At 44.6% G+C, this 17,108-nt stretch overlaps 1 protein-coding gene across 1 annotated transcript; it reads right to left on the reverse strand.

The window, feature by feature from the left end:
• Positions 1-5,349: 5,349 nt before the first annotated feature.
• rsph4a (radial spoke head component 4A) lies at positions 5,350-16,856 on the reverse strand. The gene is made up of 6 exons (XM_069909868.1): positions 16,322-16,856; positions 14,071-14,305; positions 12,381-13,133; positions 11,152-11,296; positions 9,695-9,812; positions 5,350-5,784 (listed from the first exon to the last, which is right to left on the reverse strand). Exons 1-6 carry the CDS (start codon positions 16,519-16,521, stop codon positions 5,553-5,555), a joined length of 1,683 nt encoding a protein of 560 aa, XP_069765969.1. The 5' UTR covers positions 16,522-16,856; the 3' UTR covers positions 5,350-5,552.
• Positions 16,857-17,108: the final 252 nt, after the last annotated feature.

The raw sequence follows: 17,108 nt of genomic DNA on the forward strand, positions 1-17,108 counted from the left end.
TTAACATCTGGGATTAGCACCTTATTTTTCATTGCAGCCTCTGACCTCACTCAACAATTACCTCAGAATCATTAACCCCATTTTTACAACAGCTGTACTTATTCTAATCATCCCTCTGTATTTTGTTTATCGAACTGAATCGTTCATCATCACACATTTTGTCGCGAGATGGCATCTGCTATGGACCCTGCAGCCTGTAGATGGGACCTGTTCGAAATAGGAAATTCCTGATCTTGGGGAAATCCAGAACAAGGTGTCACAGTCTAAGGCAGTGGTTCTCAACCTTTTTCTTTCCACTCACATCCCACTGTAAGTAATCCCTGTGCCATCAGTGCTCTGTGATTAGTAAGGGGTTGCTGAAGGTGGGTAGAAAGAAAAAGTTTGAAAACCACTGTTTTAATCGTCCCTCATGGACTCGTTCTGTGCACGGTTTCAGAACTCCAAAGGAAATGGACCAATGACCATTTTTCTCAAGCAAAATATTTCAGTAACAATTGGTTCTAGAGCAGTGATTCTCAACTTTCCCTTCCCACCCACATCTCACCTTAAGCAATCCCTTACTGATCACAGAGCACCGATGGCCTAGGGAATACTTACAGTGGGATGTGAGTGGAAAGAAAAAGGTTGAGAACCACTGGTCTATGGAGCAGGGGAAGCATTTTGGACTTATGAGAAATTTCTTCACTTAGAGTTCAAAACTCAAGATTCAATTTTATTGTCATGTAATAAAAACAGTGTCATATTAAACAACAGAAAATGCCCGAAGCACCTCTTATAGTCAGAGAAAGCTAAGTAAAAGAAAGTCCCCTCAAAGACACAGTGTCTGTGGATTCACCTCCAGCGCTCTCACAGCCGCACAGAGTCCAGTCCAAGCCATCAGCAGCCCGAGCTCCAGATCCAAACTTCCAACACAATCAGGAACCCTTCAGCACCCTCACCACCCTCTCATATCCCATTCCCAACACCTGGTACCCCTTCAGCCAGACTTGAGCCAGTCTCCAGCAGCCCGCAACCTGAGTGGGTTCCTTGACTTGAGTCATCTGCTGCCTGTTCAGAGCCCCTCACCTGGTCCTGTCGTGGTCACCGTCCCGTAGATCCTCAACTTGTGGAACTCCCTACCACAGAAAGTTGTTGAGCCTGGTTCATGAGATATACAGTATCTAATGAAAATCCGGACGGCTCGGGGATTGGGTCAGTCCGGATTTTCTGGATTCTCAGGCAGTACTTTTAGAATTCAAATTTAAGGAGTATAAAAAAGAGATGAGCAGGTACATTTTGATACTTTATTAACAAAAAAAATTATTCATTTATTTCTGCAACTTCTGTGCACCTGTGGCATTTAGACATAAACGAGGCCACTAAATATTAAAAGTCTGAGAGTTTCAAGAAGTCTGGACTCTCGGGTGATCCAAATTTATGGACTTTTACTGTATTGGATGTGATCCTTGAAGCTCAAGGGATTGGGTGGGAAAGGGGGGTGGTGGGTGTGGAGAGAACAGGGTACTGAGGTCACATGATCAGTCATGATCACATTGAATAGTACAGCAGGCTGGAAGGGATGAATGGCCTCCTCCCACAGTTCTCACCAATGATTTGATGACAATAGACACATTGCTGTGGATTGAGGCTGCCTTGAGAATCTTTAGATCCATCTTTTGTTCCTTTCCTTGCATTACTCATGTTAGACACACATTAGCCTTCCACATCATTGTTTCTTCTTTCCTGCTCTCCACTCCATTCTTTTGTCCCTGCTTCACTCCCCACTTTTACCCTCTTACATTCTCTAGCTTTCACCAAATGGCAAAAACACGATGCTGGAGAAACTCAGAAAGCCAAACAGTGTCCTTTATGTAGCAAAGATAAAGATACAGAACCAACGTTTCGGGCTTGTGCCCCTCATCAAGGCATGAGCAAAATGTAGACAGGCATGTGAATAAAATGGTGGGGAGGAGTTGGGGGAAGAGGCAGGAGGAAGGGCATGTCCCACAAGCAGGAGGCTTCCATTATTTTACTCTATTTCACTGCAAAACTCTGTGAAAACTCTTCGAGGGATGCCTTCCCTGAGGAAGTTTTCCTCCTCTCTCCAAAGGGAATTCTGTGGGATTCTCTCTCACCATTCCCCATCTGTAATCCCCGCTGCTCTCAAGATCTATTACCTCCTGCCTGCAGGTCTCTCCACCCCCCACCCCCACATTTTGTTCGGGTGCCTGCCTATATTTTGCTCACACCTTGTTGAAGGGCTCAAGCCCGAAACGATGGTTATGTACCTTTATCTTTGCTATATAAAGGACACTGTTTGACCTGCTGAGTTTCTCCAGCGTAATGTTTTTACTTCAATCCTGGGGTCTCCAGACTTACATGTTTTATTTTTCACAAATGGTACCAAGCCTGAAATGTCCACTCCCCCTCTCTCCAGCTATGCTGCCTGACTTATTGAGCCTTAACAGTTTAATGTGTGTTTGAGTAGCTGATGTTCCTGTAATAATTCCCATGGCAACAGACACCACGCTGAAGTTAGTGAAAACATTTCTGATGTGTGGATTTCGATTCTGGTTATGGTTCAGGAGTGGGCTGGGGACCTCTCTGCTGTGTGGGGATGGTGACATCTACTGGTGGGTCAGGACAAGCCATGGCCAGTCAGTTGGAAAATGGAGTCACAGGAATACTGGAGGTACTCAGCCGGTCTTGCATCGTCCATCAGAGGTAAAGATTTATTACCAACTCCCACACCTTTTGTCAATTATTCTATGACAGGGGTCAAATTGCAGTGGATTGAGGCTGCCTCAGGAATCTTTCGACCCATTTGTGCACGTCTTCCTGATCTTTACTTATACCTTGAAGATTACCAAAATGTTGGTAATATATCTTTTCTTCCTATGGACACTGCAAGACCGGCTGAGTTCCTCCAGCATTTCTGTGCGTTTTTACTACAGTCACTCTGTGGTATTCGTTGCATTTTGGAAGAACAAACCAAGGTAGGACATACACGGTAAATGGTCAGGCACTGAGGAGTGCAGAGGAACAAAGGGATCTGGGAATTCAGATACACAATTCCCTGAAAGTGGCGTCACAGGTGGACAGGGTTATAGCTTTTGGCATCTTAATCTTCATAAATCAAAGTATTAAGTACAGGATTTGGGATAATATGGTAAGGTTGTTTAAGACATTTGTAAGGCCAGATTTGGAGCATTGTTTGCAGTTCTGGTCGCCACACTACAGGAAGGATATCAGTAAGATTTGAAAGAGTTGCTAGAAGATTTACTAGGATGTTTCCAGGTCTTCATGAGTTGAGTTATAGGGGAAGATTAAACAGGTTAGGACTTTATTCCTTAGAGCGTAGAAGAATGAGGGGAGGTTTGATCACTTACAAAATTATGAGGGTATAGACAGAGTAAATGGGAGTAGGATCTTTCCACTTATATTGGGAGAGATAAATAGAATGTGGCTTTAGGGTGAAAGGTTTTGGGGGAACGTAGAGGGAACTTGTTCACTCAGAGTGGTGGAAGTTAGGAATGAGCTTCCATCTGGCATGGTAAGTGTGGGCTTACTCTGAGAATAAATTGGATAGATATATGGATGGGAGCGGTCTGGAGGGTTATGGAATGGATACAGATCAGTGGGACTAGAGGAATGATGTTTTGGTACAGACTAGAAGGACCAAATGGCCTGTTTTCGGTGCTGTAGTTTTCTAATGTGAGAAGACATGCTTTTAAGAACATAATAAACAGGAACAGGAGTTGGCCGTTGACCCTGCTCCGCCATTCAATGTGATCATGGCTGATCTAATGATCAGCTCACCTCCACCTACCTGCCTTTTCCCCGTATCCCTTAATTCCTCTGATATGTAAAAATCTATCCAACCTTGTCTCATATTTACTGAGTTGATGCATTTTGAAAGGACAAACTAAAAGGCTGAGTACAGGGTTAATGGTTGGTTTCTTAAGAGTGTGGATGAACAGAAGGACCTTGGGGTTCAAATCTATATACCTTCAAGGTCATCGCACAGGTTGATATTGCCTTCAGAACACTTTTGGCTGTATTTTATGGATTACGGGCTGCTGATCACAAAAATCGCCTGAAAAATTTCATATCACATACTATTTTTTAGGTATAACCTATTTTTGTGATTTCCTGTCATACTTCAAGCAGACAAAACCATAAGTGCCACATATCATTGAAAATTCATTTTCTGCATTCTCACTTGGTCTCCTTCCCCGCTGATCTTGGTGCAGTCGGTGATAAACATGGTGAAAGGTTTCACCAGGACATTGCAACCATGGAAAAGCGGTGTCAGGGCAAATGGAATCCATCAGTGCCGGCCGACTATTGTTGGACACTGATGTGAGAGGCATCAGATGCTGAGTACAAATGAAAACTAGCGGCAAAACATTTTTAGGTCAATTGAACTAACACAATGTGCCAGCATCATTATGCGATTAAACGTGCTAAGTTCAATAAAAGTTAATTTAATGTTTCTCCAACTTCCGACATGATACAGCAAATCCAAATTTATCTTTGTGTTGAGCTTGAAGTTGTATATCAAAAAACCTCAATTGTTTCTCAGGAAGCCAACCTTTTGAAAAAAAAAATTGGAGAGTGTAATGCTATAGGCTGGCTGAGACAAGGTAATACTACAGTGGAGGACAAATTCCTGGACTGTGTACGAGATGGGTGTTCTGTCATGTTGGTAGAGGAGCCAAGTCAGGAACAGGCTGTTCAAGATTAGGTACGGTCTAATGAGAAGTGGTTACAAATGATTTTTGCTTCTTTTTGATAAGATCTCTGTCTTCAATGAGAGATCATATCTAACTGCCCACTGCAAAAAGTAAGGAGCCAAGAGTCAAATGAAAAGGAATTACTAAAGGAAATTAGTGATCATTAAAAATGTTTGGATAAATTAATTGGAATAAAAGCACCAGCACCAATAAACTACATCCCAGAGCATCACACAGTGTAGCTGTGGAAATGGTGGAGGCATCTTGTCATCTTCCAAAATTTGAAGGAGGACAAGTGTGATCTCTCCTCTCCTCTCACCACCACTTCCCACTCCTCCTTCAGTCAGTCCACTGCCTCTGTCCTTTTCTCTGCCTTGGATTTCACTCCAGCTCCTCTCCTGAGTGAGCCCTCTCACTACCTACCTCCCTCCTGCACACCCAGTTTGCCTCTTATTTTTGCTTCCCTACTCCATTCCCACCCCACCCACCCCAGGCTCTCCCTCCCACCTTGGCCTTTCCTGCTTTCTCTGTTGTTCAACCCCAGACAAAGGCCAAATGCTTCGGTCGCTGGTAAAACACTCAGCAGGTCGGGCAGCACCAAAAGGAGCAAGAAGGAGACTGAATGTTTTGGATCTTTCTTCAACTCTTTGCCTGCATCTGCCTTCACAAGTAAGAATCTTTATTATTCACTATGTTCCTATTTTGCTTAGAAAACAAAGCATTTACAGATTTAGTTCAACACAGGTGAAGTGTTTGTCCTGGGAAAATGTAACCGGCTGGATTTAATTTTAAAAAAACCAAGTAAAAGAATCTTGGTGGGGAAAGTTCCGTGTTTCTTCAGTTGTCATCCTCCTCCTCCTCCTCCTCCTCCTCTTCCTCCTCCTCTGCGGCTGCCAACTGCTCTTCAATCGCGGCGCGCAGTGCCTGCTCCTCTTCCACCGTCGGGTCTTCCACTTCGGTGGTATCGGGCCCACTGGCATACTCCGACTGCACTGCCGGTGCTGCAGGGGGGCTGTAGTTCTCCGGACTGTACTTGTGGCCCCAGCCCAAGTAGACATTCTCAAATTTCCTGTTAAGACACACAATGGGAACTCCAGGCTAAAGAAAGCCGTGAAACGCAAAAGTCTGCCGATACTGTAATTGGAGTGAAAATGCTGGAGGAACTCAGTGTCCATGGGAGATAAAGGTATATGACTGATGTTTCGGGCCTGAGCCCCTCTTCAAAGTATGAATAAAAAGATGGCAAGTATCTGAATTAAAAGGCTGTGGAGAAGGAAAGAAAGGGCAAGGGGTGGAGTACAGGCCAACAGACAAAGGGTATTAATTGGACCCGGACAGGAGAGAGGAAAGGTGAGAATTGATTATGGGAGGGGGTTACAGAGCTGGGGAAAAGGGGATAGAGGGACAAGGGGAGGAGAAATAGCTAGAGGAAAGGAGGCAGAGGGATAAATGGGGTGGGAGGGCTAACGGAAATTCAGGGTCAATGTTAATGCCATCTAGTTGGAGGAGGGAAGAATGGGGAAAGGGAGCAGCACAGACAAAAGGTGTTCATTGGACATGGATGGGACACAGGAAGGACACCAGTGTCCTGCTTAGTGGGCCTGGCCTATTGACCCCTCCAAGATGATCTGGTGATGCATCGGTCAAACATCACTTTTGTCACCTGTTCAATTTCAAGGTCTGAGGGTCGATGCCAAGTTTCTGCCAACAAAGGGTCCATCTATTACAGCACCAGCGTCCCGGGTTCAAATCCCACGCTGTCTGTAGGGAGTTTGTACATTCTCACATGGGTTTCCTCCGGCTGTCTATGGGGATTGTAGGTCAATTGGGTGTAATTGGGCAGCATGGGCCGGAAGGGCCTGATACCGGGCTGCATGTCTAAACTTTTTTTTAAATTTAAAATCTCTGTGCCCTTGCTTACACTTTTGGCCATCCTTGAGATCATGTCTTCGATTAACTGAGATTCCTCCTTGGATCCATGCTGGAAGGCACCAGCTCCTTCCCACACCATGTTCTGATGAAGTGAAGGAGCTTGGCAACCCTTCAGCCAATCAAGTCTGTACTAACCATCCCTTTGCATGGATCTTTTGTTATTCTGCCCTCTTTCTCATCCCCACACCCCAGGTTCTACCACTCACATATACAAGAGGGCAATTTACAGAGGGCAATTAGGGTTAAATAAAAAAATCTGCAGATCCAATGTACAAATATTGTACATTGTCAATGTACAATGAAGAAACTCAGCAGGTCCACGCTGCATCCATATTCACATTTAAAAATAGTAATTACACAATGCTGGAGAAACTCAGCAGTTAAACCGCATACTTTACAGAGGAAAGATAAAGATACATAGCCAACATTTCAGTCTTGAGCCCTTCATCAAAGTATGGAAAAATGTCGGCAAAACTCGGCTGCAGGAAGCACCACACTTGCGCCCACCCCATCTCCCTCTCCACCATTCAGGGGCCCAAACAGTCCTTCCAAGTGAAGCAGCACTTGACTTGTGAATCTGCAGGAGTCGTCAACTGCATCCGGTGCTCCCATTGTGGCCTCCTGTACATCGGAGAGACTGGACAAAGACTGGGACCACCTTCACTCTGTCCTCATCAATAACGGGGATCTCCCAGTGGCCAACCATTTCAAGTCTGCCCCCCATCCTCGTGCCGACATGTCTGTATGTGGCCTTGTGCAATATCAAACCAAGACCACCCATAAATTGGAGAAGTAACTCCAAATATTCCATCTAGGCACTCTCCAGCCAGATGGACTTCTCCAGTTTCTGCTAGACCACTCCCTGTTCTTCTTCTCTTCCCCATCCCTCTATATTTTTTCCTCCCACTCTCCACCACCTTCCCTCTTCATTCACAGAACCATCCTCCCTCCCACTGTTTGCTAGTTTGCCCTCCCTCCCTTATCCACCTATTACCTCCTGCCTGCAGGCCTCCGCACCTCCCCTGCCCCTCTCCCTACTGGGCGCTGTAAGGTAAAACATCATGAGATGGGAATGTGTAGGGAGTTACCCTGTACAGGGCAGTAACAAGAAGGGGAGGTGTCCTTGTACTCCTGTTAGGTAAAACATCATGAGATGGGAATGTACAGGGCTGTAACAAGATGTGAATGCATCCTTGTACTTACAAGATAAGAGAGACATTGATGGATTGAGAGGCAGGAAGCTAGCAGGGAAAGGATAGCAACAGTTTTAGTCATTGGACAAGTAATGATATGATGATGTTCTAAGCACATATCCAAGGGTATAAAAAATCACCATTTTGCTGATAACGGCAGAATGCATTCTCCGACTAACATGGTTGGTCGCAAGTGTTACAATCCGGTAATAAAGAACAAAGAACCCTGATTTCGACTCAGCCTGGTGTTTGTCTCACTCATTCATGAACAAAGCAGACCTAACAGCGCCTGCCTACATTTTGCATGATGAAGGGCTCAAGCCCGAAAGGTTTTTTTACCTTTGCTTTATAAAGGACACTGTCAACCAGCTGAGTTTCTCCAGCATTGTTTTTACTTCAAGCACGGTGTCTGCGGACTTTCGTGTTTGACTCCATACCTACCTGTGTCCATGACAATTGACAATTAGCCTGCTGACCTATGTCTTTGGGATGTGGGAGGGAACCTGCGGTCACAAGGAGAAGGAACAAATTCCACACTAGGGTTGGGATTGAACCTGGGTCTCTGGTGCTTGGAAGCAGTGGTTCTACCCATTGCACCTCTGTGGCTCCTGAACACATCCTGTTGGAAGGAGGAGCTAAGCACAAGATCTAAGAGCAGAAGTTGGCCCATCGAGTCTGCTCTGCTGTTCTAATCATGAGCTGATCCATCCTCCCACTCAGCCCCAGTCCCCACCTTTCTCCCGTAACCCTTGATGCCCTGACTAATCAAATGCCTGTCAATCTCTCCCTTAAATACACCCAATGACCTCGCTTCCACAGCCACCTGTGGCAACAAGTTCCACAGACTCATGACCCCCTGAGTAAAGAAATTTTTCTGCATCTGTTTTAAATTAATGCCTTTTAATCCCAAAGTTGCGTTCTCTTGTCCTAGATTCCCCAACCATGAGAAACAACCTTGCCACATCTACTCTGTCAAGGGCTTCCAGCATTCAAAATGCCTCTAGAAGGTCCCCCTCATCCTTCTGTGCTTCGAGGACCGTCCAAGAACCAACAACTATTCCTCATATGCTAACCCCTTCATTCCTGCTATCATTCTAGAATCTTCTCTGAACGAGAGTTCTCCAATGCACATCTTTTCTCAAACACAGCACCCAATACTGGTCAATACTCCAAGTGAGGTTGCACCAGTGCCCTATAGAGTCTCAACATCACATCCCTGCTCTTGTATGCTATCTCTCTCGAAATGAATGTCAACATTGCATTCGTCTTCTTCACCACTAACTCGACCTGGAGGTCAACTTTTAGGCTGGGTATCCTGCATGAGGACTCCCAAAATTTTGATTTCTCTCCCCATCTAAATAATACTCTGCCCGTCTATTTCTTCTAGCACAGTGCCTGCCCGTTCACTTTCCAACATTGTAGTTCATCTGCCATCTCCTTGCCCGTTCTCCTCATCTCTCTGCAGCCTTTCCTTATCCTCAGCACCACCTCCTCTATCACCTATTTTTGGTATCACCTGCAAATTTAGCCACAAACCCATCTATTCCGTAATCCAAATCAAATGACGGAAAAAGAACCGGCCCCAACGCTGACCCCTGTGGAACACCACTGGTCACCGGTAGCCAATGGGTAGTCAATCCCTTTATTCCTCCTCTCTGTTTCGTGCCAATCAGCCAATGCTCCACCCATGCTAGTAAACTTCCTGTAATTCCATGGGCTCAAATCTTGTTTCACAGCCTCAGTGTGGCATCTTGTCAAAGGCCTTTTGGAGGTCCAAATATCCAACATCCACTACATCTCCCCTGTGTATCCTTCTAGTCTAGAAAAACTTTCCTGAAGTACTTGGATACTCACTTTCCAGTCGCAAATGTCCACGCTCCTGGCCAGAGATTGGACTGTACCACTGCAATGGCATATTGAGGAATCAGATTGGATGAAGCCTTCATCGTCCATGGGAGGACACCATTGACCTCTGGAGGGGGAGAAATAAAACATTAGAAGCAAGTGTTTGGAGAATTATGGACACGTTCACCCAGGAAACAAACCTTGTGGATGTATTCTTCAATGTCTTTACAAGACATTGGTGAGACCCCACTTGATATGTTATGAGCAATTTTGGGCTCCTCATTTAAGAAAGGATGTGCTGACGTTGGAGAGGGTTCAGAGGAGGTTCACAAGGATGATCCTGGGAATGAAAAGGTTATTATATGAGGAATGTTTGACAGCTCTTGGCCAGTGCTCATTGGAATTTATTAAAATGAAAGGGGGTCTCATTGAAACATATTGAATATTGAAAGGTGTGGACAGAGTAGATTTAAATTTTTATATTTAAATTTTTTTTAATTAAAATTTGGACATACTGCAGGCTAACAGGCCCTTCTGGCTAACGTGCCAATGCTGTCTAATTAGTCCAATTTAACTTACAATACCGGTACGTTTTTGAAGGGTGGGAGAAAACTGGAGCATCTGGAGGAAACCCACATAGATATGGAGAGAACATACACACTCCTACAGACAGCACTGGATGTGGAAAGATGTAGATGTAGTCAGGCTGTTTCCCATGATGGGAGAGTCTAGATAAGAGGGCACAACTTCAGGAATGAAGGCAGTCCATTCAGAACAGAGATGCAGGAAATTTCTTTTGCCAGAGGATGGTGGAATTTGCAACAAATTGGGTGTGTTTAATGCACAGATTGATAGGTTCGTGATTAGCCAGGGCATCAAAGGTTATGGAGAGAAGGTTAGGAGGTGCGGCTGAGTTAGAAAATGGATCAGGTCATGACTGAATGGCGAGACAGACTCGAATGGGCTGAATAGCCTTTGTCTGCTCCTATGTCTTATAGTCTCCCCTTTCCCTTTTGTCTCTTGGAATTTGGGATTTAGTGAGAAAGTGGGACTCTCCAGAGGGTGGGAATTTGGTGGTAAATTGGATCGTTGTGAGAAGGGGAATAGATGAGGTTGAGCGAAAGATTTGTGTTATTGGAAATGAGCAGGCTACTTATATATTCTTTAAATTATATCTTATATGTGATTATTATGTCGTGTGCATTATATATGTGGGGATTGTGGTCTGGAAAAATACTGTTACATCTGGTTTTATGTATATAGTCAGATGATAATAAACTTGCATGAAGAGAAAAATATGTGGGGTTGAATCTATGGACAGTGTCCCAATGGCCTCCTTCTGCACTGAATTGTTCCCATTCCATCGGCCAACATGGGTAAGTAGGAAGGAATTTTTCAACAGCAACTTGAGAAAAATCAGAAATTTTGGTTATGACAACATGCAAGGAGTTCACTCCGGTGACTACCTGCATCCTCGGACAATGGGGTAAGGAGGGGAGGTCCCACCTCTGGCTCCAGCTCATCTGGTGCCTCTTCCTCCTCTTCCTCCTCCTCCTCCTCCTCAAAATCCTCCTCCTTTTTCTGAACAGCATTGAACCAGACACACCGACCCTGCAACCAGAGAAAGTAGCTGGAGTTTGCAAATCAAGCTGCTCAATTAAGAATCCGTAGTAAAACATGGAAGTCTGCAGAGAGAGAGAGAGAGAGAGAGAGAGAGAGAGAGAGAGAGAGAGCAAGAGAAAGAAAGGGTTGAACTATTTTTCTGCCTAGTCTGCCCCCTCCCATCCATGTACCTGTCTAAATTCTTCTTGAATGTTAAAATTGAGCCCACATTCATCACTTCAGCTGGCAGCTCGTTCCTCACTCCCACCGCTCTCTGTGTGAAGAAGTTCCCCTTAAACTTTTCCCCTTTCATCCTTAACTCATGTCCCCTGGTTTGTATCTCACCTCCCCTCAGTGGGAAAAGCCAACCTACATTTATTTTGTCTGTCCCCTCATAATTTTAAATACATATATTAAATCTCCCCTACGCTCCAGAGAATAAAGTCTTCACCTGCTTAATCTTTCCCTGTAACTCAGTTCCTGAAGTCCAGGCATCATCCCAGTAAATTTTCTCTCCACTCTTTCTATCTTATTGATCTCTTTCCTGTAGTTGGGTGACCAAAACTGCACACAATACTCCAAATTTGGCTTCACCAATGTCTTATGCAACTTTACCATAACCTCCCAACTCCTGTACTCAATACCTTGATTTCTGAAGGCCAATATTCCAAAAGCTTTCTTTACAACCCTATCTACCTGTGATGCCACTTTCAGGGAATTATGTATCTGTGTTCCCAGATTCCTCTGTTTTGCTGCTCTCCTCAGTGCCTGACCATTTACTGTGTACGTCCTTTCTTGGTTTATCCCTCCAAAAGTGCAACACCTCACCCTTGTCTGCATTAAATTCCATCTGCCATTTTTCAGCTCATTTTTCCAGCTGGTCCAGATCCCTCTGCAAGCCTTGAAAATCTTCCTCCAATCTTTGTATCATTTCCAAATTTGCTGTCCAGGTAAACATGGCTGATAAACTCTGAACATTCCAATATTCACAGCAAAGTCCCTGCCCCCAGTGAGACCTACATAGGTGAAGTATGTAAGTAGTAAGAACATTTTTTAAAATATAAAATGCAAATGTAAAGTGTTGACATCACACCTGTGGGAGTATGTGCTGCGTGTGATGGACCCAGTTCGCCAAGTTGTCCAACAGCTCTGGCACTGGAATGCCCTCAAAGTCTGTGTTTTCCTCATAACTCTCTCTCACTGCTCCCTCCTCTTCTTCCTCCTCTTCCTCTCCAAACTGGTAGAACCCCAGTGGGCTGATCTGTGTGCCGGCAGATATTCGAGCAATCTGCGCCCTCAGGTAGTTCATCTCGTTGCCAGGAAAGGGTGGGTAACTGATGATGGGAGCATCCAAGTTGCCGGTGAAAAACTTCTTGATCTTCCTAGCTGTTGTGATCTGTGCTGGGGTAACTGGGGGGAGCCTGGTCCAAACCCTCGCTGGCTCACTGCAAACAAAGTAAGTGTACCTGTTGGTGCCAGAGCGATTCCTTTCTTTTGGGATTACTGGCAGTGGTTTATACGTTGACGCTGGTGGTTTGTCCTCCACTACCTCTCCCTCTTCCTCACCATCCTGATCAGCATCCTTCCTATCTTCTTCCTTTTCCTCTTCCTTCTCAATTTCCTCCTCCTCTTCCTCCCCTTCCCGCAACTCCACCTCAGCTATGATGTAATTCCCTTTGATGCCCAGGATTTTCCCCCAAAACCGGCATTTCTGCAGTGGCTGACTGTCCACCAGTTGCTTCAGTGCCAGAAAGATGTGGTACATCTCATTCCTGCTGAGACCAACCCCTGCTTGCTCGAAGTAAAACGCCATTTCCATCACATTTGGGAGAGGCGTCTCCAACTGCTGGAGGAAGCAGAACAAGAAGGGTAAATGGGAATGATGCCACAAACATTTACTATAAGAGGAAAGAAAAATGCTTGCTAATTTCTTCAGAAACTTTCACAACCTCAAAATGTCTCAAATCATTTTATAACCACTGTTCTTTTTAAGTATAATTACTACATATGCTTAGGAAATACTGGGAGGATGTGTTTGACATGGACTAGAAGGGCCGAATTGGCTTGTTTCTGTGATGTAATTGTTGTATGTTACAGGACTATTCGTCAATTTCACAGCAAGTGGTAAGAAGCTGTTTCCCCAGCCTGGCAGTCCTGATTTTGATGCTCATGTACCTCCTTCCTGATGGTAGTTCCTCAAGATAGTGTGGATTGAATATAATTCTTTGAGCCTTATACTTTGTGAGGTATACCCACGTACCCACCACCCTGTGTTAAAAATATTGCCTCTTTTAAATCTTTCCGCTTTCACCTAAGCAGAATTAGAATTTGGCACAGACTAGAAGGGCCAAAGATCCTGTTTTCAGTGCTGTAATGTTCTATGGTTCTAAATCTATGGCATCTAGTTTAAGACTCCAGTAACCTGGGGAACATTGAGAGAGCAGGAATCAATCCACCTGTTTTGATCATTAGTGGGGTGTTGGCATATCTGTACACATTTGTTCCACAATACTGCTCCCCTACTTATAATGATCTGACTTATGCTTTATTCAACTTATGATGAGTTTGCCAGAATGTAACCCCATTGTAAGTTGAGCACCTGTACCAGGCATCTGCTGTGTTAATGTAATGCAAACATTCACACTTACTAATTGACAAGAATGGGAATGGGAGTAGCAAAGACTGGTGTTGAGTGAACAAAAATTATTTGTAGGTGAAACATCAACAGTGGCTGCTGGCCTAAGGAACTGCCAAAGACTCAAGACCAGCCAATTAGTACTTACCACTTCTTCTTCATGGTCCACCCCTTCTTCCTCTTCCACTGCCTTGACAAAGAGAGATTTCTGAACTTCAGCTAAACTGTACGCCATTGTGGTTTCATACTCATCTCGCAGCGTGTCTATCTTTTTGGAGAATTGCGACCTCTTGATGTTCACGCTGATGTCTTCGATGATGTCCACGGCATTGACGGGCCTCTCGTCCAGCACTTTTGTCAACAGCTCAGAGAGGTGGTCATAGCTAAAGGGGCAGTAACAAAGAGACTAAAGTGTTTTAATGTTATTGCCTAAAGGATCCCTTCATCTTAACTTCAACCATTTAAAACCTTTCTCTGTTTTCTTGCCCTCTTCCTTTGCAATATCTGCTAAAATAAAGAGGTTCCTTAAGCAAGATCACATGCAGACAGGGACCATGTTGCAGACCAGTCACGTCCTAATCATAATGGGCATGCTGAACTCCCGGTTACATGCCATTTGAACTCCCTTCTCATTCCCACGCCAATATCTCCACTGCCAGAGTGAGCCCTAAAACAGAGGAACAACACCTCCGCCTGGGCAGTCTGCAACCCAGTGGTAAAAAACAGTAAGTCTTCTTCAATTTCAGCTAACGAGTTCCCTTTCTCTTCTTCTGAGCTACTCCCATTCTTCCCACTCCCCACATTTTAGACCCTTTGCCCGCCCACACACTCATCCCCCTCTGGTTCTATCCATCTACCCTTCACCTCTCCTCTAATAGCATCCATTCTAGTCACCTCATCTACTTATAGATTCCAGCATTAGTCCCTCTGACTCCACATCACTGCACGCACCTTCCCCCCCACCCCCACTCCTCAAGTGTTCATCAATTTTGGTAAGCCCAACCTCTATCTGGTTCCACCTCTTTGTTACCTATTCTTTTCATTCTCACAACCCCCCCATCCCCACAGTAGTCTCTCTGTTTCTTCATGTCTCTCCACCTCTGCTACCTTCTATCCAATACTTTATCACCTCTTGGTCCCTCCCCAACTTCTTTCCCCATTATATATGTAATATCAGCCCCCTTATTTTTATTTTGCTAAATTTTAAATTTAATTTTAATTTTAAAAAATATTATACAGCACTGTAACAGACCCTTCCGGCCCACTGGCCTATACTGTTCAAATATCCCAATTACCCTGTTTTGAAGGGCGGGAGGAAACCATAGCAACTGAAGGAAAACTCATGCAGATATGGGCAGACATACAAACTCCTTACAGAGAGCGCCAGATTCAAACTCATGTCGCTGACGCTGTAACAGTGTTGTATTAATTAACCACAGCGCTAACCACCTCAAGTCTTGATAAAGAGTCTTGACACAAAATGTGGAATTACGACTTCTCCCCATTGACGCTGCCTGACCCGATGAGTTCGTGCAGTTTCACTCAAAATTCCAGCAACTGCAACTTTACTAATTATCTGTAATCTCTCGTGTCTCTGAGATATTTTTTTCCTTATCTGTTTTCACCAGCCTCCATCTAGAAACTCTCTCCTCCCTCACCTGGTTCCATCTGCCAGTCATCCCCACCTCTTGGATCCATCTATCACCTACCAGCCGCTGCCTCGCCTCTCACCTCTTTATGCTGGCTACCTACCTTCCCTCTACACCAGTGTTTCTCAACCTTTTTACCCTTGTGGAACCTTTGAAATAGTTTTCATGTCTCAGGGAACCCCTGCATAAAAATTATTATATACCATTATTAATATCTATCTCTTTTATATTTTTATCGTAGTTCACGTGGTAAACGTTATATTTTTTTTTGGATAACTTGTTTAAGGAAAAAATGACCCCTTTTTTGGTCAAATTTATTGGCAATGCAAAAAAAAAATCATACTGCTCATTTATGAGACCTCACACCGAGGTTTTCATTTTAAATGATATTTGAGGTTGAAACAAGGATTTTCCAACAATCCGTGTATAGTAAAATGACAAATATAAAATTAAACAAAAATTACTCAAAAATGCATTGGCCTATTTATCACTGTTTCTTGCAGAACCCTAGAGTTCTGGGGAACCCTGGTTGAGAAACACATAGCAACAATATGGGATTTTATCAATTACAAGGAAAGCTCACAATTGAGGAAAATGGCTGCAAGTAAGTAAGGCGTGAAAGAGAGATCTGAGGGGCAGTGAGATCAGAGGACGGAGAGATGGTAGAGGAGGTGAGCAAATGGGATAGAAGGAAAATAATATTGGTTAAAGGTCACAATTTTGTTTCAAAGATTTGGTTGGAATACTCACAGGCTGAGACTGGATATGGTGCTTTTCTGCAGCAGATAAGCCTTTGCATTTCGGATCATGGTTTCACTTGCAGAGTCCAGGTTCAGCTCAGACTCCATCTGCACCAGCTTCTCCCCGCTCTCTGCGGCACTGGGAACTTTGCTCTGCTTTGCCGACTCACTCTGCTTGGGACTCTCCACTTTGCCTGCAGCCTCTGTCATCTTTGTTTCCTTTTCCCAAGCTGACTATAGTTATTTTTGTCTCTTTCCCTCCCCCGGCACGTTCTGCCCCTCTCGTTATCTTTTTACCTCCCGTCGTTCAGATTATTTTCTCCCCTACCAATTTGTTTCTCTGTAGTCCTACTTCACTTTCCCACGCTATTGTATTCTCCCACCTAATTTTCTCAATTTACACTGCACCACAGGTTCTTTCTCCTTCTCGTATTGCAACACTCACCCTCGTCCAGTCGTTCCAACTCTCCCAATACTTAAATCAATTTTATCAATACCCTGAAACTCTCTCCCCTCAGAACCTGTCCCCCTCCCCTTGATCTGTTCCCCCCTCTCCACAGGTGTTACCCCTCCCCTCTCAGTCATTACCCCCTTCCCCTCAATCTGTTCCCTCTCCCCTCAGACTGTTGCCCCCTCAGTCTGTTCCCCTTCCCTCAGACTAATCCCCCCTCCCCTCAGACTGATCCCCCTCCCCTCAGACTGATCCCCCCTCCCCTCAGACTGACCTCCCCTATCCTCAGACTGACACCCCCTATCCTCAGACTGACACCCCCTATCCTCAGACTGTTCCCCCCCTC

The sequence above is a fragment of the Narcine bancroftii genome, chromosome 13, assembly GCF_036971445.1.
Source record: "Narcine bancroftii isolate sNarBan1 chromosome 13, sNarBan1.hap1, whole genome shotgun sequence".
Classification (NCBI taxonomy): domain Eukaryota; kingdom Metazoa; phylum Chordata; class Chondrichthyes; order Torpediniformes; family Narcinidae; genus Narcine; species Narcine bancroftii.